This window comes from Vitis vinifera, chromosome 1 (genome assembly GCF_030704535.1).
Source record: "Vitis vinifera cultivar Pinot Noir 40024 chromosome 1, ASM3070453v1".
Classification (NCBI taxonomy): domain Eukaryota; kingdom Viridiplantae; phylum Streptophyta; class Magnoliopsida; order Vitales; family Vitaceae; genus Vitis; species Vitis vinifera.
In genome coordinates, this window is record NC_081805.1 from 2,783,404 (window position 1) to 2,806,930 (window position 23,527).

Here is a 23,527-nt window from a genome sequence, read left to right on the forward strand (position 1 = left end):
TGACAACATATCATCCTTGAAAGCCAATCTATTCCTCGCCTTTCAAACCGTCCAGAAAATGTGAAGAGGAGCAGCTCTCCACGCCTTCTTGCGTTTTTTGCCCACGAAAAAACCATTCCAGCTTAGAAGGGTCTCTCTAATTGAAGAAGACAATACCCAAGACACCCCAAATAAAGTAAAAAGTAGATCCCATAACACCCTTGTTCTTGAACAATGAAGGAGAAGATGGTTTATGGTCTCCTCTTTCTCAAGACATATAAAGCATCTATTTGCTAATGCCCGTCCTCTTTTCTGGACCATATCCAAGGTTAAGGTTTTTCCCCACGTAGCCTCCCATGCAAAGAAACTAATCTTGGGCTGCACATTCACATTCCAAATATATCTTGAAGGAAACAGAGATGAACCACCCACTTCAAGGGCTACATAGAGAGACTTGACCGAGAATTTACCACTCTTAGTTTCAGTCTAGTACACCATATCCTCCACATCCTCAATAACTCTCTTACCATGTAGCCTCTCCAAAAATCTTTCCGCCTCCTCTACCTCCCAATCATTGAAAGCTCTTAAAAAACAAGGGTTCTAACCCCCCTCAGCCAAGGGGTCCCAAATATCTACCACCCACGCTTCCTTCTCAACAGTCAAAGCAAAGAGAGAAGGAAAGGATATACACAAAGGAGAATCCCCGCACCATCTATCCCTCCAAAATCTCACCCTCCAATGAAAACCATCCTATCGCTCACCAACTTCCAATCCATCCTTATTCCTTTCCACAACCCCATACCATGAGCCTCTCTCACTTCCCGAGAGCACCAACCCCCTCTATCTTCTCCATACTTCCCTTTAATCACTTGATTCCACAAAGCCTCTCTCTCATTTGCGAAACGCCAATTCCATTTAGCAAGAAGAGCCTTGTTGAGAAAGGAAAGACATTTGACCCCCAAACCTCCTTTCTTCCTACTTAAACACACCAACTCCAATCTTACTAAATGAGGCTTTCGCTCCAAATTGCCCCCACCCCAAAGGAAGTCCCTTTGGATTTTCTCTAATCTTCGTCTGATTGAGCTTGGTAAGCACAATAATGACATTAGATAGATGGGTAAATTCGATTACGTGCTTCGAATAAGAGTCACCCTCCCTCCTTTGGATAGATATTGTCTCTTCCACATGGCTAACTTTCTTTGGAAGCGCTCTTCCACACCATCCCAAACTGTAACTGACTTAAAAGGAGCACCCAAGGGCATCTCCAAATAGTTGGTTGGAAGACTACCCAATCTACAACCAAATTCCCAAGCAAGATCATCCATATTCTCTACCCTCCCTATCGGAATGAGTTCATTTTTTTCCAAATTTATTCTCAATCCCGAAACGGCCTCAAACCACATAAGTAACCAACTGAGATAAGTCAATTAATCTTGTGAAGGTTTATAGAACACCAGTGTATCATCAGTAAACAACAAGTGGGAAATTAGGACCCCTTCTTCACTCCTACCCTTCACCTTACAACCCAATAAGAAACCTCCCTCTATAGCCCTTTTGAGAAAAACATTAAAGACCTCCATAACTATCACAAAGAGATAAGGGGAAAGAGGATCGTCCTGTCTCAAACCCTTGGAGCTTTGGAAGAAGCCCGTAGGGGTTCCATTAACCAACACGGAGAAACTTGCAGTGGATATACACCACTTAATCCACCTGATCCATTTTTTCTCAAAACCCATTTTTTGCATAACTGTGAGAATAAAAGTCCAGTCCACATTTCATACGCCTTCTTTATATCCAGTTTGCACAAAATGCCACTCTCATTATTCTTGAGGACCGAATCAATGGCTTCATTAGCTATCAACACTGCATCTAGGATTTGTCTACCTTCCACAAACGCCCCTTGAGCCTTGGAGACCACCTTTCCAACCACCTTTTTTAGCCTATTGGCTAAGACCTTGGCTAGCCACTTGTACAAGCTTCCCACCAAGCTTATAGGCCTAAAATCCTCTAAGGCTTCAACCCTTGTTTTTTTTTTTTTGGAATTTGGACCATAAAAGTTGCATTTAGGCTTTTAACAAATTTGCCATTTTCATAAAATTCCTTGAAAAAACACATCACATCAGCCTTCATGAAATCCCAAGCAAGTTGCCAAAAGGCCATAAAGAATCCATCTGGCCCCGGGGCTTTATCCCCATTACAACCCAATAGTGCATCGAAGACCTCCTCTTCCGTAAGCGGTGTAAACGAAGTCTCCAAAGCACTAGTGTCCAAAGGCTCCAAAGTCTCAAACTGTAGCCCGGAAACAGAAGGGCGCCATTCCCCCGGATCGGACAACAACAACCTAAAAGTATTGGCAATCCTTTCCCTAATTCCATTCTCCTTTGTAAGCCAGGCTCCATTAATCTTAATTCTGTCCACATTATTCCTCCTCCTGTGAGCATTGACCATCTTGTGGAAAAAACCGGTATTTCTATCCCCCTCTTTCAGCCAAACTTCCCTAGATTTTTGCCTCAACGTGATTTCTTCAAGTAAGACCCATTTTTTATAGTCTTCCCTCGCTTCATTTCTAGCTTCCAGCTCTTCCAATGACAGTCTGCTAATTTTCTCCTTGGCATCCCAAAACTCTATCTGCTCCAAAGCCAAATTCTTTTTATATTCAACCCTACCAAAGGTGTTTCTGTTCCACTCCTTCAGCTTAACCTTTAGAAATTTTAGTTTTTCAGCCAAGATAAAACTTGGTGATCCACTGAAGCTACCTTCCTCCCACCAATACTTCAACAGGTCCTTAACACCTTCCACTTTTAGCCACATATTCTCAAATCTAAACGTGGAAGGACCTTTTCTCAGGCCCCCTTCGTCTAGAAGAAGCGGAAAGTGATCGAACACCAATCTTGGTAGAACAAACTGCCTTGCATCACCAAAATGACTGTCCCACCCCTTATTAACCAAAAAACGATCCAACCTTGAAAAAAACTGCTTATTCACCCCTCTAATCCAAGTAAAAGGGCCCCCAACCATAGACAGATCCTTTAACTTTGGATCTTCTATAACTTCTGAGAACCTTCTCATGTTTGAATTCAAGCTCCCTCTTTTGCTGCGCTCTTCCGGACTTAGAATGGCATTAAAATCCCCTGCAACATACCACGACCCATTCCAAAGCCCCTTAATGGCCCCCAACTCCTCCCAAAAACTCTCCCTGTTACTCTTCAATGTTGGGCCATAAACCCCTGTAAACGTCCATATGAAACCATCCTCGCAGCTCTTAAAAATGCAAGAAATAGAGAACAATCCTTTTTGAAGGTCAACCAAATCCAACACCCTGTTACCCCAAAATACCACTATACCTCCGGCTGCACCCCTTGAATCTATAGCTCCCTATTCAAGGAATCTTCCCACTTCTAAACTACGGATAATGCCCATTGACATTTCCTGAATCTTGGTTTCCTGTAAGCAAACCAGATCCACCCTATTCTTCTTTATCAAAGCTTTGATTACCTTCCTCTTATCGCAATTATTGGCCCCTCTTACATTCCAAGTAAGTAGTCGGAGCTTCATTTAGATCTGCTTGTACTTCCCCCTCTTCTCGTCCTCCTCCAAGATAGTTCACTGTCCATTCCAACTTTCTCAATTCTCTTTTGAATTTTGACGACTCCAATTTTTTCCTTTTTCTACCATTCAACTTTTCTTTTTGAAGTTTCCTTTTTTTCGTTCTTTTAAGCAAAAACAAAATTTCCCCTTCGAAGCCCTCCGTCGACGTTCCAAGATAGTGGCTAAACTTAGCCATGCTACTAGAATGCCAACACAGTTTCCCCTCTTCGACCCTCTCCTCTTGGGAGACCCTTTCCGAAACCCCCTCTGACGCCTCCTCGGAAGTCCTAGACTCCTTACCCGCCAAATCCGAGACCTCGACCTCCTTCCCATCTGCCAATATCATCCTTAACGGGCCCATAACAGCTCCCCCTACGACTTTTGAACCACTGCCCCGATCGGAAACCTTGGCAATGGCAACACCTTCCCCGTCCCGCCCAGAAGGAGTAGAAGAAAGAGAGATTTTCCGCTTCCCCAATGAAAACAAAGAACAAGAGAATTGATTAGAATACCTGGAAGCCTCCTTTATCAACGCTTCGTCGGTGATTACTGAGAGATTAAAGGCTGGACGAAGCGACCCTAGCTGGGGACCAAACAATTCCCCCCCTTGCTCTCCCCAAACGCAGATATTCCCATCACAAGCCTTAACTCCTTTTAAATTCTCCAAGTTGGGTTGTCCCACCTCCATCGGGCCTTTAGAAGGCTCCATCATGGGCCGAACCAACTCCACTAAGTCTTTAAAGACTTCAAACACTTGGCCTTCCTCAGCGGGCCCTCTCTCCCACCTCGACTCCCTTTGCCGACCCAACGGAAGTTTTTTTCCAAGCCCGAAACAAGAACTCTTTCCCCAAACTGGTCGCTGGCCTCCTTCTGTCCCATCGGCCTCTGCTACTGTTTCTGACACAGTACCAGAGGACTCAACTTCCTTTCTGCATCCCCCTTCACCAACTTTGCACGACTCAACCACTTTTGCAGGTTCCCTATGCGTTTGTACCTTCTCCATTTTGAATCCAACGCGTGAATCTCCTTCTCCGTCATCCTTAACCTCCTGCTCCTTACCCTTCTCGTTTCTGATCACCAGAACCACTTCCGACAACCCTAGTTTCACCTCCCACCATAGCTGGAAAACATAACAAAAAGACCCAACTACTACTTGCAAGGAGCTCGACCACTCTAAACCTTCAGATTTCACTAATAATCTGGCCCATTGTAGTTCCTTAAAGTTAGCAGTGTCTTCATCCACTGCGACAAACCCCCCGCAACAGTCTTCGATTTTTCTAAAAACTTCCTGATTCCAAAAATGCAACGGTAAGCCCACTACTCTCACCCAAACACTCTTGGCTCTCTTGCCATTTTGAGGACACCCCACATTTGGGTCCCACCTATCCAAGTGCAGGATCAATTCCTTGAACCATCGGTGTCCTCTTAAAAGCACCTTATCTGCCTCTTCTTTATTCTCAAATTTGATTAGCAAGAGAGGCCCCCCCAGCCTCGCAAACTTCACCCCTCCTTTAATATTCCACAGGGATCTCGCCCAACTTTCAAGAGCGGGCATATCTGGATCCAACACTGGAGACTGTCCCCATCTCCCAACCAAGCACCGGTCCATTAACTCCCTTTCCCTTAGAATATTTTTCTCCCCCAACTGTAACCACATTGCTTCCCCTAACTTTTTCACTCTTGTTTTCACCACATCAACATAGGATTTTTTGGCTTTCCCCTCAGATTCCCCCCATCTGTACTCCCCGTTCCATAGGAAGCAACAGTTCCCTTGGGCTCATCCCGAGTGAAAACTCCAAGGAAGCGAAGCTTTTTAGCCAACAAGACCAATCCTCCCAAAATACCTTTTCCTTCTGGAAACACTAAACAATATCTCTTTGATTCCGAGTCAACCACAAAGCACAATAAGAACCTACTTGCCTCATTTGCACGACTTTCCAACTTAAACCTCCTTCCTCCATCTTCCCAACTTTTAACAAAACCCTGCACAATAACACCCCTGTAGCAAGCCTCCACTCCTTCCAACAAACAACACAAACTGAGGTTTCCAAACCTGATCCACGAAGTAAAACCTCTGCTCCTTTCCACAATGATTCCCTTAAGTCTCTCCCCATACGCCTCCACAGAAATTCCAAAGGACTTTGAGTCCATTGCAAACCAGCATTTGCCTCCTCTTTTAGCAGACATCTCAGTATCTCCAGCTAATTGGAGTTCGAGACGTCAGTGAAGAGGGCGAGACAGAGAGAATGCCCATTGATTTCGAACACCTTCATGGCCGCTGAAAGCTATATATAAAAAAAAAACTAGCACAAAACAACTGGTGTAAGGTTTGAATGAAGATGATAAGGTCAAAATTTAGCAGATTTGCTAAGATGGCATAGTTCCCAAATCTTGTGTTCTATTGAAGGCTATTCTCTTTAGACAGGACCATACAATAGTGATATTGAGCCATACTTTAGGCAATGAGGATAATGGTTGATACTTAGTGTATGTGCCAAGTTATTCATGTTCCAGTGTCAGGCGTTTTCCTGAATTTGTTTTTAATTTGTTCTTTTGGGAGAAAACTACTGCACATTTTAAAGGGCCTTAAGATGTTCTAATCTCCCTACAGATTTTATCATAATACCAAACTCAACACAACATTGTATTTATGATTGGGTGGATAATTCCTTTTTCATCAAATATTGGATCTTCCTCTTGTTTAAGATTTATTTCTCTTGTTCCTTAGGCCTTGGCTTAGGTGTTAATGGTAGGGTGGGTTAAGGAGGGACTTGGATTTGATTCTTTTGGTGTTCTTGTTTATGCATGTGGAGAATCATATCATGGATGAATCCATTTCTTATTTTTTAGTTCCAGATTTTGTGGGACTCGAATGAAAAATTGATTAGGATGTTATATGTCCATCTATACATATTTAGAGGGTGTTTTATTTTTTAGCTTTTTGCCATCTACTTTTTCATGACTATTATAAATTTTTGGGTGAATAGAAAAAGCCAAAATATTTGGCTTTTTCTAAATGAAAAAAGTAACATGTTGGTTTTTCTTTACTTTTTAATACTTAATAGAAATAAAATATTACAAAAATAAACAACCTAATACTTAACACTATTAAACACTATTTAACTTTAATTTCTATTTGGAATCAAGTAAAAAAAACAAACACGACCTTAGTTTCCTATTTTGTATGTTTCAATTTTTTACATTTTTTTGTAACTAGCCTATAAAAAGAGCTCGTCTGTAGATAGATAAAATATATGAGAAAAGGGATAATTTTTACATGTTCATTGATTTGGATGACTACTTCTCTAATTAGCACAATATTTGTGGCCTACACTTGTCTTAGATCATGGTCTTGTTTTGCTAGTCGGGTTGGGGAAAGAAAAGGAAGAACTCCATTTTTCTTTGAAACATGTGGCTTAAGGTCGATAGTTTTAAGGATTTGGTGAACAACTGGTGGATGAGCTATGATGTAAGGGAGACAAGCATTTTATTTTGGTCTCCAAATTGAAAGCTCTGAGGGAAAACTTGAAGGTGTGGAATAAAAGGGTTTTTAGGAATGTGGTGAGGCACAAGACTAAAGCTTTGGAACAAATTGGGAAATGGGATGAGGAGGAAAGGAAAGGGCTTTTTCTTAAGAAGAGATGGAGGTAAGATTGTTCACTATGGATGATTTCAAATATTGGCTAATTTTGAGGAAATTTCTTGGAGGCAAAAATCTAGAGAATTACGATCAAAAGGGGATGGAAATACAAAGTTCTTTTATTGACAATGAATGCTTATTGAAAAAGAAGTGTTATTGAAAGATTAAAGGTGAATTCTGTTTGGCTCTCTCTCTCTGTCTCTCTTCAAACTCCTATTCTTAGATTCTTGTAAGTGGAGGCCTTTTCTGGAGGGATCACTTTCAGATCTTTGGATAAGGTTGATTCCTTGGTTTTTAAAGTGTTTTTGGCTAAGGAGGAGATATTTGTAGTGTTAGTTAGTTTAGATGAGGATATAGCTCTTGCTTTTGATGGTTTCATTTTGGCATTTTGGCAAAGCTGTAGGGAATTTGCTAAGGTAAGGTGTTGGGTTTGAATAAACAGTTCTATGAGTCAAGGGCTTTTTAACTGAAGTCTTAATTTTACCTTCTTTGTGTTTATTCCTGAAAGGGGGAGAGTGGAATACTCAAAAGATTTAAACCTATGATCTTGTAGGAGGGGTCTGTATGAAATTATGGCAAAAGTGTTTACAAACATATTGAAAAAGGTAGAGTGTAAAAGTGGTATCGAGTCTAATAATGATTTTGTTGAAGTTAGACAAATTATGATTGCGACTTTGATAACAAATGAAGCTATAAATTTGAAGACTGAAGAACTTGAGAGGAAGGGTGACATGCAAATTGGACATTGAAAAAAATCTACAATTGTGTTAATTGTAAATTTTGTTTTGTTAGTGTTGGATACCATGGTTTTGGCCAAAGGTGGATTCGATTTATAAATTCTTCATTGTTATAGTGAGATTATTTGTTTTAGAGACAAGGTCTGCTATTGACTTTGGTTGAAGCTCTAGGGGTTTGAGACAAGGTGATCCTTACTCCCCTTGTATTTTTGTATTGGAGTTAAAGGCTTTGAGTTGCTTGCTTGCTAAGGCAGGGGATAAGTGTTTTATCTTAGGTTTTAAGGAGGAAAGGCATGGGTTATGGGTGAGAGGGAAAAAAGACATTCCATGTACTTTTTGTTGGTGACTGGCTTCTCTTTTGTTAGGCTTCCATGGAGCAATTAATCTACTTGAGGTGGTCTCTTCTTTGGTATGAGGTGGTATTGGGGTTAAGCATCAAGTTGGAGAAAAGTGAATTAATCTTAGTATGCGAGGTTCCTAATTTAGAAGAGTTAGTCTTCCTGTTGGGATTTGGGGTTGGAAAATTGCCTATTTAGTCCTCCTATTAGGTGCTTCCTTTTAGTATTATTTGGTTTGAGATGTAGTGGAGGAGACATTTCATAAGATGTTGCTTTTTTTGAAATGGCAGTATCTCTCTAAGTGTGGAAGATTAACCTTTCTAAAGAGTATGCTGTCTTGCTTGACTATCTACTTCATGTCCCTTTTTGTCATTCCAAGAAGCTTATGTTTAAGCTAAGAAAAAATTCAAAGGGGTATCCTTTAGAGGAGTGGTCCATGGAGAAGAAACTTCATTTAGTAAATTGGTTGATTGTTTGCTTGGGTAAGAGTAGGGGTGGCTTAGGCATTAGAAACTTATCTTTTCTCAACAAGTCCCTTTTTAGAAAATAGTGTTGGAGGTTCGTTGTGAAGAGCAATAGGTTGTGGAGACAGATTATCTTAGGGATGTGTGGGTGGTGTTCTTGTGAAGGGAGGGAAGAGTAAAGGGTGGAATTGTGGAAAACCATTAGTAGAGTGTGGATAGAGTTTCATGCGGACTGGATTTGAAGTAGAGATGAAAACATATTTGGCATGGCTTGTGATGTGGTGATTCTATTTTGAGTTCCTCTTATCTTCCCTTGTACTGCATTGCCAATTCTAAGGATGCTTGGCCAGTGGAAGTTTGGAAGGAAGTGGGTGTTGTTAGGCATTGGAGGTCCATAACACCACCCCCCAAGCCCCCTAACCCCTTGCCCGCTGCCTTTGCCCACTTTTTTTTTTTAATGGAAAATTTCAAGATTGAAAGGTAGGAATGGTGGAAGTGACTGATTCAAGACACGATGATTTGAAGAGATTGTAAGTACAGGTTGGTTTGAGATTTAATTAGGATGGAAGTTTCTCTACAAATCCTATTATTTTTTTTTGATAGGAAACGACAAAGAGATATATTGAACGAAAAAAGTACAAGAGAAGGATGAGAAATCCTCCCACCAAAGAAAACTAAACTACAAGTAAACAAAAACAAGAAAGTACATCGAAAAACAAGCTAGCACTCTAGATTAGACTAATCCTTGGGAATTACACACCGCTAACCAGTCAAGTTGTATCACATTAAGGGGAGTCCCCTTAAAAACCTTGGAGCAGAAAGCCCAAAGAGAAGCAAGGAAAAAAATAGAATCCCAAAGATTCTTTGAATTCCTTGCTTTATTCTAAAAAATCCTCGTGATTCTTTCCCGCCACACAACCCAAATTAAAGCGATGCTTGCAGCTTGCCACAAAACTATCCCCCTCCCCTTCTTAGATGAACCAAATCCATTAAATTTGATAGACATCATGTCAAAGATGCTCATCGGGGGGACCTAATCCATCTTGGCTAATTGAAATAATCTGTGCCACATCCCCATCGTCAAAGAGCAATGTAGGAAATAATGATTTGCGGATTCCCCATACGTCATGCATAGAATACAAATATCAGGGCTAAAAGCTTTGTAGGGTCTTCTCAATTGTAGCATGTCATTAGTATTTACCTTCTTGTGTGCCACTAACCAGACAAAGTACTTCACTTTGAAAGGGACTTGAGAATTCCACACGAACTTAAAAGAAAAAACCGGAGGAGAACCAGAAAAATGGGATAAGGCTAGAAAGAAAGATTTGACTGAAAAAAGCCCTGAAGAAGATAAAGGTTAGGATATGGTATCTGAAACCGAAGGTGATAGAATCGCATGAGGCCTTCTAAATCTTCTATCTCAGAATCTGAAAGGTTACGGCGAAAATTAAAGTTCCAAGAGAAAGGACGATTAGGACCGAGAATTGAAGAGATAGGAATATTTTTATCCAAGACTACTCTAAATAGTCTTGGATATTGGGATCCCAAAGATTGGTCCCCCCACCACAAATCTTCCCAGAATCAAATTATTTCCTTATTTCCTACCACAAATCGAGTAAACATGGAAAACTCCTCAAAGACTTGTACAATAGCCTTCCAAGGACAACGATGTGACCATTTGATTAAAGTGTTAGCATCCCAACCATTAGAGTGAGAACCATAAATGCTTAAGATGACTTGATGCCATAGAGCTGAACCCTCTCTAGGGTACCTCCACAACCATTTCCCTAAGAGAGTGAGATTCCTTAGAGAAATCTTCCCAAATCCCAATCCCCCTTTTGCCTTCGGATTACACACTACATCCTAACTAACTAGATGATCTCTTTTACCTTCCTCAATCCCTGACCATAAAAAATCCCTTTGCAACCTCTCAATTTTTGCAGCCACAGAAGCAGGTATCTTAAATAAAGAGAGGAAGTAACAGGGCATGTAGGTGAGGCAAGATTGGATAAGAGTTATCCTTCTTCCAAAAGATAAATAAGCCTTTTGCCACCCATCTAATCTTCTTGAGATTCTCTCAATCATTGGATTCTAAAAGCCACAGGCCTTGGGATTCCCTCCCAAAAGGAGACCCAGATAGAGTATAGGCCAACCAGAAACCTTGCAATCAAGCAACTCAGCCAACCTAGAAAGATGATTCTGATCAAGATTGATGCCATAAATATTACTCTTGTTCAGGTTGACCTTGAGCCCAAAAATATGCCCAAACACTAACAAAAGACTCTTGAGAGTCTGCAAATCTTCCTCCCTAGCGTTAGAAAAGAAAATGGTATCATCTGCGAATTGCAAATGGGTCACCCTAGTTCTGTTCCTGCCCACCCTGAAACCCTCAAACAAATTTCTTTCCTCTGCTCTCAATAGCATCTTGCTCAGTACATCTGGGACTAAAGTAAACAAAAAAGGGGACAAAGGGTCGCCCTGTCTTAAGCCTCTAGAAGCCTTAACCCACCCTTTATTGTTTCCATTCACCAAGACTGCATAAGATACTGAGGACAAACAACCACTCGTCCATTTCCTCCATTTAGGACTGGACCCCTTCTTCTCCAACACGTGATCCAAAAAATCCCAACTCACATGATCATAAGCCTTTTCAAAGTCAATTTTGAAGACGACTCCTTCCTCTCCTGATCGTCTTTTCTCATCCACTATCTCATTGGCTCTGAGAACCACATCCAAAATTTGTCTCTCTTGAATAAAAGCGCCTTGAGTAGAATTTATGGTGTCATGTAGTACCCCTCTTAGATGCCCTGAAAGCACTTTGACTATTATATTGTAGAGACTAGTGATCAGGCTAATGGGTTTAAAGTCTGAGATTTTCTTTGTCAAATTTTTTTTGGGTAACAGAACTATGAAAAAGGCATTAGTGCTTTGATTGATAATCCTGCTTCTATGAAACTCTGCAAACATTCTCACTAAATCCTCCTTGATCACATCCCAACAATCTTGAAATACTGTAATGGTAAAGCCATCAGGCCCCGACGCCTTATCCCTATCCAACTGAAAAATGGCCTTAGAAATCTCTTCTTCAGTGAAAGGGGAGTCCAACCTAGACGCACTCTCTTCCGATATAGGGGACCAATCTAAACCTTCAATACTCCAAGACTCTCCAGTAGGACTCGCGTAGAGCTTTTCAAAGTAAAGTAAAATCTCCTATGTGATACTCTTAGCATTATTCAATACTAGGCCACTTTCATTCTCCAACACCTTGATAAATTTCCTATTTCGCCTGCCATTAGCCACTTTATGAAAAAACTTTGAGTTACAATCCCCTTCCTTAACCCATTTCACCCTAACTTTTTGTCTCCAATGAATTTCTTCCCTTAAAATTAATTCCTCTAGCTCCCCCTTTCTTAAGGCGCTTTGAACTAAAAGATCAGAAGTGAGACCCCCTACTTGCTCAATGGCATCAAGGTTGGCTAAATCATTGAGGATGTTTTTTTTCCTTTCATTTAACTCTCTAAAAGAAACCTTATTCCACTCTTTCAAATTGGCTTTAACAAATTGTAATCTCCTCATGAACTTGTGACCTTCCCACCCATTTCCTTGAAAACCTCTCCACCAATTTCTAAAGTTCTCCTTGAAACTAGGATGTTGCAACCACATATTCTCAAACCTAAAAGGTGTTGGGCCCCACTTGAACGGGTTGGTATCCAAAACAATCGGCCAATGATCCGAAGTCCTTCTAGGAAGAACTTCTTGAAGGCCTTGGGGAAAGAGATGCCCCCACTCATTTGATTCAAGGAAACGATCTAATCTCTTACACACGGGAGACTCTTGCATGTTTGACCAAGTGAATGATGCGTTCCATAAAGGTGGATCAAGCAATTCACATTCTCTTATAAAACTATCAAAGTCTTTCATGCTTGAAGTTAAACTAGAATCACCCAATTTTTCTGAACTTCTCCTTATGACATTAAAATCACCGCCCACGCACCATAACGGAAAAGATAGGCCAAAAATGTCTAAAAGCTCCACTCAAAAGTCCTTCCTAAGTGATGGGCTGTTTGGGTCATAAACTGTGGATATCCAAAAAGATCCGCATCCTACCAAATCAAACTTGACTGAGACCGAGAAGGATCCTATTACCACCTCCTCACTATGCAGTTTTTTCGAGTCCCAAATAATCAAAATCCCACCTGAAGCCCCGCACGCCGGAATAGCAGCCCAATCCTTATTTCTGACCGTCCAGACACTACCCACAAACCTTCTATCACACTTCATCTTTTTTGTTTCCTGAATCATCACAACATCCAGATTCTTTGAGCTTAGAAAATCTTTAACCACCCTTCTCTTATTCCTTGATCCTAAGCCCCTAGTATTCCAATTGATAATTTTCATGGAGAAACTCACAGACCCTAACCACCAAACCAGTTCCAACAGATCTCAAATTCCTGTGGACCATCTGTTCTTCGTCCTGGAATAAACCTTAATTTCCAGAGAACTTAAAACCTCACGCACTTTAGCCATTTTCCTGGGGGACATGCCATCTATATGGAACTCACCCGAGACCATAATATCACCCTGGCTACCTGTAACCAGGTTAGATACCTCCTTAGACAAGCTGAGTTTAGACTTACTGGGGTTAAAACACTCAAACTGGTTAAGAGACGGTATTCAAATAAAGATCCTATTTCCTTTCTGTCTGAAACCTTGGCACAAACCTCAAGAAAGGTCCCTTGATAAAGATTCAATGAAAGATAAAGTAAAAATTTTTTGTTTTTTAACAGTTTGGGGAATGGAAACTGATCTGCCTTTTGGTTCTCCCCGAAAACGACCTTCCTTTTTTAAACCCATTTTGAAAGAACTTGAAAAAAGAATTCGAAAATTTAAAAACAAGTGTTTTCTAGTTCTAACAGTTTTAAAAGAACGAACAAAATTGTTTATATTTTTAAGGGTCTCAAAAGAAACAAAAAAATGGGTTATCAAAAGTGTTCTATTTAAGACATCTGGTTTGATAACACCAACTGGGTCTCCTCCTCACCACGGACAGGAATGCCAACATATTTTTGATAAAAAGTGCCAACAACGTCTTTTTTAGGAAAAAAATCAGAAATTACTCGATTTTCCATGGGAGGCTGAGAAAGAGAGACTGAACTAGGAAGATATGGACCGGAGGGACTCGGCAAAGGAAGTGCCAAACCATAAGAAGGGATAGAAGAATACTCGGGTGGCTGAAAAGGTGAATACAGGCTTACCTCCAAGTTTTCCACTCCCGACATTTCACAAATCCCCTCAAAGTTGAGCCCTTTACCTCTGATTTCTGGACTAGAAGGTGAATCCGTGACTGATGAATCTCGAAGATCGGACCCCACTTGGCCCAAAGAACCTTCTTTGTCTTCTTCAAAATGGGGATTGCGCAAAGCCGCTTCGCCTCTTGATGACGAGGTCCCTTTCCCCAAACACTACTTTCGATTCCTTGCCGATTGACAGTGAAAGAGAGGACTCGCTCTGAATCCTCGTTCTAGCTGAGATCCCGTCCCGGAATCCTCTTCCAATAGTCTAACTTTGCTAACTGACGATGTCTTCCCGAGGAAAAGAGGCTCGTTGCGACTCTGAAGTCCTTGTCAGCGATCGAAACTTGGATGAAAAAGGGTAGTCCACAGTTTCTTTGAAACAACCTTCTCTTCCTTCTGCTTAGAGCCTCTCGTCTGAACCTCAGGAGCTTTTCCTTTTCTCCTTGCATCATCTTCTTCCCTTCGAAACAAACCCTTCTTAATAGAGGTCTTCGTTCCTCATTTTCTTTGGCCCAACCACGACGGGCCTTTTAATATACAACCCACGATTGTGGCTGAAGGTGGGCTAGGGTTGGGAAGAGACTGGGCCTTTCTCTCAAAGGCCCAACCATCATCTTCAGAGAAAGCCTCGTCCCCACCGGCCCTAACTTCAACTGGACCTTGAGACCGTGAAAACAGTGGGGCCACCTTTGTAGAAGATCCTGCGCGCTGGGACGTTGAAGACGACAGCGCTACGGTCTCGTGGGCTTGAATAACCACTGGACCAGCAGGAAGCCCACTATTTTTCAACCCTATCTGGGCCCTAACAGGTTGGGCCAAGGTCTTATTGGGCCCATTAATGATTCCTTCCTCTGGGCCCAGAAGACTCCCTCCCTAGCCATTCTCCCTTTTGGACGCCAAATTTGAACTTGAAAACCGAAAACGTGACCAGGGAAGAAGCCTCCTACTATAGCACTCATCATCCTTAGTGCTACCGCGTAGCCCCTCTGCATTCTTTGACCACTGGGAGACGCAACCTCCCGCTTTCAACAACTTGTCCCTGCTACGGGTTGACTTAGACCAGAAAATGTCGTCATCTTCATCTTCTTCGGTGACTATAACTGTGACTGTGAATGTCTAGGCCCCATCTTCTACCTTTAGCAGCGCTGGTAGCATGACATTTGGAAGCATCTCCACCCACAGCTTCACCTTCGACAAGTCTACAAGGTTCAAAGATTCCCGTGCCACCTTCGTTACCCTCCCCCACTTCTTCATAATGAATTTCAACTGATCTTCATCCCACAAGTGAAAAGGAAGGCCTTTTAGTTCTAACCAACCCCTTTTGAATTTTCCAACAACAACCATGTTTTCTCTTGGCGACCATCTCCTCAGGAGAATAGACCTTCCTCTCACTAATAATCTTCCCTGGTCTTGGAACCATTCAGTACTCCTTACAAAATCCACAAAGAAACACCCCTTGAAAGCGGAAATGGGGGTTACAGACACCATTCCTTTCGTACCCATCATTCTCGCAATAGCTTTTCCTACGTGAACCCAATCTTGAGCTTTTTCTTTGCATTCACAACAGCTCTAGCCCATTTTCCAACTGACAACCGAGTTCCATTCCTAGGTCCATCCTCTGCAACCACTTTTGCGTAAGACCAACATCCTTTGTAAATGTCCTTACTCGCCTGAGCATCTTCAAACGTCTCCTTTGAAACTCTTCCAGCTTGATCAGAATAAACTTGCACTGAAGAAATCGCCATCCTAAGGGCTTCCCATCCATTGCCTTTAACACCCTTAGGAACGACAAGGATTAATGGTTTCCTTTTTGTGACAAATTCTGTGATTTTCATGAAACGCCCTCTATTATTGAAACAAATCTCCATCAAGTGAGTCCTAGTCTTACCCCTAATCTTTCTCATAAATCCCCTGGAAGCCTCCAACTCCACAGCTTTCTTCAAATGCTCCGTCAACCATTCCACCTCCTCCTTTCCAAATCCTATTGAGACAACAAACCCTCGACTCCTTTTTGTTGTTGAAATCCAAGTTCTCCCATTGGAACCTTCAAACTTTACTTGGAAGGACTTTTTCTCCACTTCAAACTCTTCAACCTTCATCACTAAAAGAACATCAAACATCAAAGTGAATAAATGAAAAAAGGCATAAGCAAGAGGATAATTGGAACTTGGCTTTCTCCTAACTCACTTACTTATATTAGTAGGCAATGGGCATGTATGGGTCCCCAATTTGTTCTCTGCAAATCCTATTATAGTTCTTTGAAATTGGTTTCTCAAGGTCCCTTTTTAGTCCAAGAAGTTTGAGGTTTTTAGATTCTTTCCAAAGGTGAGTTTTTGGTTTGGGAAAAAAAACTATGACTTTACACTAGCCAAAACGAAGAGGTTGGGCTCTAGCTATTCACTCTTGATTGTGCAAGAGTGATGAGGAATCAACCAATCATGTCCTTCACTATTGTGTAGCGCATTGTTTATTGCACTTATTATTTTCACTTTTTAATCTGGTACTGGTTCTGCCTTATACTGTGGAAGAGGTGCTTTTATGAGGGCACAGGGGTTTTGTTGGGAAAAATGGAAGAAAGGCATAGAGGTTAGTCTGTTCTGTTTTACTGAATTATTTGGTGGGAAGGAAACCAAAAAACTTCTGAAAGCTTGGAGTGGTTGATTCAATCACTAAGAGATTCTTTTATCTGAATGTTCTTTCTTTGGTTATGATTTTGTGTGGGAGCATGGTTGCCCATCCATGATAGATTTTGTGGATTGGGTGGGTTGCACTAATATATTTACCTTTTCTATTTCTGGCCTTTTAGTGTTCTTTGTATACCTTTTATGTGTTGGGTCCTACCTTTTTGATTGGTGTTTTTAATAAAATTTTCTTTTGCCTATCAAAAAAAAAATGATGGTTGCAGTTTTTATGCATTTCTTGTTCTCATGTGTATGCTAAAACATGAAAATGAAATTACTATATCATGATTCATGATCATGTCAAATCTACAGTTTCTGTGAAGGGCAGATCTTTCTTCAAATGCAATGGAAAACTGGCAATGATTTCATGTTTTGGAATATCTAAAAGGCCACCGTTTTAAATGTTTATGTATTATGTCAACATGATTTATTATGCTTTTGGTATAATCATGTAGTATTGAGATTTTGGTTAAACTTATGACTGGTTTACCTATTCTAAAGCAGAGACAACCATGTCGAGCATAAAATGATGTAATGAGATTGAGACCATCTTGGATCTCCTCAACAAAGAATTTACTTTGATTTCAACAGTTTTATCCTAGGATCTCCACAACAATAAAGCACATAAGCTGCTTGGCATTGGCAGCCATGTTTCTTATGAACATGTTAAGCCAATGTTTACCATTTTTCTCTTGCATGGTTCAGATGTTCTCTGTTGCTGCAAATGGAAGCCAAACCCAACAAAATGTGGATGGACAACGACATTGCATTCTAGTAGCTGCAAATAACCCTTATCCCTTGCCCACACCAGTTTATCAACCACAAATGCAAAACATGGAACAGAATGAGAGCATTGAATCACAAACAGAAAGTCGTCTTTCTGATGCAGAGGCAGTTGCTAAATCATTTGCTCAGGTGGTCATATAGGGTTTTATTTTCCTACTTTACTGATGACATTCTCTTTGGCTTCTTGCATGTCACCAGTTGCCTTTCCTTCTCTTTCCTTGCAGTGCTCTGTTTCTTTGTCAGTCATTTGTCCAAAACAGCTTCCGAAACTAAAATCAATTTATAATGCGGTAAGATTTGGTTCTGCTTATTATTTATTTGTGCTATCCATCAAAGAAAAATATTACTTGTTTGTATTGCTGCTATTTCTCTTGTAAAAACTGTACCCATAGCACAATGTGAACTTATATTTATTTTACAAATTACTTTCTTGAGCTTTGTTCAACATTGGGTGCGATCTCGGACTATGATAATTAAGTTCTAATAACAGATTCATAGCTTTATATGGTTATACTGTATGATGGTCATACCATACACCGGCAATATTACAAATCAGTCTTTTTGTAGGTGATATTTTGCCTCCTTGAATTGTAATTAGTAAATATTTGGTTTTTTTTTGGAGTTCTTTTTGTTTCTTCCTCAAGTGTGCAACTCATATTTCTTTTCTCTGTGGAGCTTTTCTCTTTGTTCTTGATCATATTTCGTATACCATAGAAGGATTGCACTTCCTTCTTGACCTTTCTATTTAATAGAAATGAATTGGTTTTGTTTTTGATAAAAAAATAAGTTTAAAAATCAGTCCTCAAAGAATGTTGATGCAGGAGGGAATGTTGGAAAGGGTTGTGAGTCTTGTGACTTGTATTATTAGACTATTCTAGATCATGCTTTAAGCACACAAATGATGGCATAATGCCAAACATTTGGAAAGTACATTTATCCTTTTGTGACTTACCTTTTCAAATATTTATGCCTGTTTTCTTATGCTCAGTGCTTTCAACTTGACCCTAAATAGACGTTACCCTTTCCCCTTGGTGCACCCATCCTGTTCACACCCCAACCCAACCCAACCCACCCTTACCCTCCCCCAACTCCCCAACCCAACCTCCAATCCCCAACCACACACACTAAGGCACTCCCTTGATTTACTTGATCAAGAAATAAAAGAAAAGAAAGAAGAAAAAAGAAAATAAAATAAAAGAAATGGTTTGACATGTTGTCAACATCTAGCCTTGTTTTTTTGGAATGCATAGGTTATAATTTCATTTTTAAAACCTTTGGTTGGAACCCAATGAAGAGTATAATCCTTATCAACCTGACATGTGAAGGAGAGTTTGTCCCTTATATTATATCCAAAGCGTTGTACATCTTTATTCACAAAAATAAAGAGTAAGGTTTTGTTTGGTTCTCATAAAATTTGAGGGAAAATACAAAGGAAAGAAAAGAAAGATGAAAAGTAGAAGGAAAAAAAAAGTGAAGGAAAATAGAAAATAGATTTAAAGTCAATAAATTATTTTTGTATATTACCTCAAACTCATTTAACTTATTTTAACAATTTTATATAAAAATTTAATATTTGAAGATGCATAAGTTTTCTAACTAATTTAAATTATATATGATTTTAGTTTGTATTTTTCATAGTACAATTAAACATGAGAAAATAATTTTTTTTAGCATTTTTTTTGTTTGTTTATACTTTTCTGGAACCAAACATAGCATAAGTCTTCCCTAATGTTTAGGATCACTAGTCATAATATTAGTAATTGAAAATCATTGGGGAATTTACACAATTTTGTTGTATATACTTATGGGGCTAAGGCTAGATTTTTAATTATGAGTAAGCCTTCTATGATGTTGTTTCCAGACAGTTCCTTCATGTGGTGCCTAGTTTGTATTTGTATCCTAAAATGCTTGACTTATTAATCAAATGCCTGATTTATTAATAAAAAAGTAATGGACCTTGGACATTTGGTTTGATTTCTCTCTCTAGAGTTATTACTTATATGACATTTAGGTGGTGTTTGTTTTTTTACTTAATTCTAAATAGAACTGAAGAATTTCTGAACTCCTTTATTGATATTAATCGGTACACACCATACACATATATATACACAAATGACTGAATAAGAAAAAATCAATCTAGCTTAATTCTCTCCTAAAATTAGGAAACTAAATCATAAGGAAATATCCTAAATGATCTCTCCTTTTTTATTCCTAAATTAAAGTCCTAACTTTGGCATTATTTCAACACTCCCCCTCAAGCTGGAGAATATATATCATATAATCCCAGCTTGCAAGTTAAGTCTTCGAAGTTAGGCCTAGGTAAAGCTTTGGTGAGGATGTCTGCGGTTTGGTGCTTGGTAGGAACATAGTTTAATTTGACCGTCTCACTAGTCACCTTCTCTGTGATAAAGTGTCTGTCAATCTCAACATGCTTGGTCCTGTCATGATGCACGGGGTTCTTTGCTATGCTTATAGCTGCCTGATTATCACACATCATCAGAATTGGAGATGAACTCGTTTGTCCCAGTTCACTAAGAACCCTTTTTATCCAAATCCCTTCACAGATTCCCTGTGCAAGAGCTCTGTACTCAGCTTCTGCACTACTTCTGGCTACAACTGATTGCTTCTTACTCCTCCAGGTAATAAGATTTCCCCAGACAAAAGAACAATATCCGGAAGTGGACCGCCTGTCAATGATGTTTCCTGCCCAATCCGCATCTGAGTATACTTCAATGTCACGGTTCTCTGTCTTTCTGAAGAATAGGCCTTTCCCTGGTGTCATTTTTAAATATCTAAGAATCCTGTAGACTGCTTCCATGTGTTCCTCAGTGGGGCTGTGCATGAATTGACTTACAGCACTCACTGCAAAGCCAATATCTGGCCGAGTGTGTGAGAGATAAATCAAGCGCCCGACAAGCCGCTGATATCTCCCCCTGTCTACCGGTGTACTTTCTTTCTCGATACCAAGTTTCTTCTGACTATCCATAGGAGTATCAATTGGTTTGCATCCAAGCATACCGGTCTCCTTAAGAAGATCGAGTATGTATTTTCTTTGAGAGACTACGATTCCCTTCCTTGATCTAGCCACTTCCATACCAAGGAAATATTTCAAATTTCCAAGGTCTTTAACTTCAAACTCTTCTGACAAATACTTCTTCAAATTCTGTAACTCCCCCATATCATTTCCAGATAGAATAATATCATCGACATAGACTATCAATATGGCCAATTTCCCGGCATGAGACTTCTTGACAAATAGAGTATGATCAGCCTGACCTTGTTTGTAGCCCAGCTTCAGGACTGCTTTTGTGAATCTATCAAACCAGGCTCGAGGAGATTGTTTAAGGCCGTACAAGGATTTTTGGAGTTTGCAAACCTGATTCTTTGCCATACTTTCTTCGAAACCAGGTGGTATTTCCATGTAGACTTCCTCTTCTAGGTCCCCATTTAGAAACACATTTTTTATGTCCAGTTGTTGCAAGCACCAATCTTGATTGACAGCCAATGAGAGAAGGATCCTGATAGTGTTCAGTTTTGCAACAGGAGCAAAAGTCTCCTGATAGTCTATCCCATAGGATTGTGTAAACCCTCTAGCTACCAAACGAGCCTTGAATCTTTCGACTGATCCATCTGCTTTGTATTTTATGGTGAAAATCCACTTGCACCCCACAGGCCTCTTCCCAACTGGCAAATCTGTGATAGTCCACGTCCCATTCTTCTCAAGTGCATTAATCTCATCTTGTACTGCCTTCTTCCATTCTGAAATTTTTAATGCCTCTTGTATTGTGTTGGGAACCTGAGTATCATCAAGAGAAGTAGCAAATGCTCTGTAAGATGGTGATAACCCTTCATACGTAACATAATTCCCAATTGGATGATCTGTACATCTCCTAACACCCTTCCTCAATGCAATTGGCAAAGTAGAATCATCAATGCTGGGAATTAACACCTCTCCAGCCCTATCCTCACCTATGTTCTCTTCAGGAAGACTTGAATTGGAGTCAATATATTGGCCACATGTTGACTGTGATCCGTGCTCTAATTCTTGTCTTTTCCTCCTCCTGATGTAAACTTGTAAGTTCTCATTAGCAAGTTGTGGGGCTATAGGTTGAATAGGCATGGGAGACTGGATGGTCACGGGAGAAGGAACATTTGTGTGCTGGGCTGGCTGAACTGATGGCGGCATGGGTGTGGACAACTCAGTGGGCGCGAATTGGGAAGGATTTGGTGACTCTGAGTGAAAAGAAGGTACACCCTCAAGAAAAGACTCCCAAACTTGATGTTCATTCATGCTCTCCCCCTGAACATGAGATTTGGGATAGAAGAAGACATGTTCAAAGAAAGAGACGTCCATGGTGGTGTAAAATCTTTTGTTGGTTGGAGAATAGCATTTGTACCCTTTTTGGGTTGGAGAATACCCTAGAAAAATGCACTTATTTGCTCGAGGAGCAAATTTGCTACGATTTTGAGGATACACATGAACGAATGCCGTACAACCAAATACTTTGAGTGGTAAATCAGAAGAGGCGGCATGGGTGTGAGGAAACTGTTTTAAGAAAAGTTGACGTGGGGATTGAAAGGTAAGCACTCTGGATGGCATACGGTTAATCAAATAGGTAGCTGTGAGAATAGCTTCCCCCCAGAAATAATTTGGAACATTAGAGGAAAACATAAGGCACCGGGCAACCTCCAAGAGATGTCTATTCTTGCGTTCGGCCACCCCATTTTGTTGTGGGGTGTCAACGCAAGAACTTATGTGGATAATGCCATGATTTTGAAGATAAGTACTGAGACTACTAGTAAAGTATTCCTTTGCATTATCTGACTTGAGGACTTGTATTTTGGAATTGAATTGATTTTGAACCATAAGATTGAAGGTTTGAAAAATGTGCCCAACCTCTGACTTTTCTTTCATAAGGAAAACCCATGTTACCCGAGTATGATCATCAACGAATGTCACAAACCATCGAGTGCCAGAAATATTTTTTATCCGGGAGGGACCCCACACATCACTATGTACTAGAGAGAAAACAGTCGAAGGTTTGTATGGGATTTGAGGATATACTGTTCGAGTATGCTTTGCAAACTGACAAATTTCACAGTGATAAGATGCTGGATTTTTATTGATAAATAATTTGGGAAACAATTTTGCAAGGTAAACAAAGCTAGGATGACCAAGGCGATAGTGTAACATTATAATCTCACTATCTTTATTGACCTTAGAATTTGACACAGAATTGAAAGACTCTGACATACTCTGAGACTGGACGCAACTTGCTTGAGAGACTTGGTTTGAGAATTGGCCACATGAAAGGAGGTAGAGCCCGGAACACAGTTCAGCACTGCCAATCATCTTCCCCGATTTCAAGTCCTGAAAAACACACAAGTTTGGATAGAATTTAGTAACACATTGGAGATCATGAACCAATTTGCTAATGGACAAAAGATTACAATCCAAGTTTGGAACATGGAGGACAGAGTCAAGATATAAGTCTTTAGTAAGTTTTATAGAACCTATCCCGGCAATTTTTGACTTTGAACCATCAGCAATATGGACGGATGAATGACCATTACTTGGCTTGTAATTTTGAAGAATGGTAGCATCTCCTGTCATGTGATCAGAAGCACCTGTGTCTACTATCCACGGCCTCATTCCTCCTCGATTAGCAGTGAAGGCTACACCGGTAGTACTGCCACTGCCAACTTGGCTTAATAATTTCTGTAGCATCTCCATCTGCTCTTTGTTGAATGGACTCGGCTCGGGAACAGATGTGCTCTCAGAGTTGGCAGCCACGTGTGCTCTGCCATCTCTGTCAAACTGTGGCTTTGGTTTCCAATCAGCAGGTTTGCCATGAAGCTTCCAGCAAGTCTCCTTATAATGGCCTGGTTTCTTACAATAATCACACCAAGGCCTATCCCGTTTCTGACGATCTCCACCACTACTATTAAATGACCGAGCAGCAAGGGCAGAGGCATCCAATGTTGGGGCAGGTTGCTCTTTTGATCCCATCATCACTTTC

General features: G+C 40.4%; 1 protein-coding gene across 2 annotated transcripts in view; it reads left to right on the top strand.

Moving 5' to 3' along the window:
- The window catches only part of LOC100259509 (mediator of RNA polymerase II transcription subunit 25), a 71,450-nt gene that overhangs the window by 18,070 nt on the left and 29,853 nt on the right, over positions 1-23,527 (top strand). For both annotated transcript variants that reach the window (XM_002278809.5, XM_059737975.1), the window contains exons 5-6: positions 17,427-17,636; positions 17,732-17,797. In XM_002278809.5, coding sequence (XP_002278845.1) covers positions 17,427-17,636; positions 17,732-17,797 — 276 coding nt within the window. The remainder of the gene's footprint in view (positions 1-17,426; positions 17,637-17,731; positions 17,798-23,527) is intronic.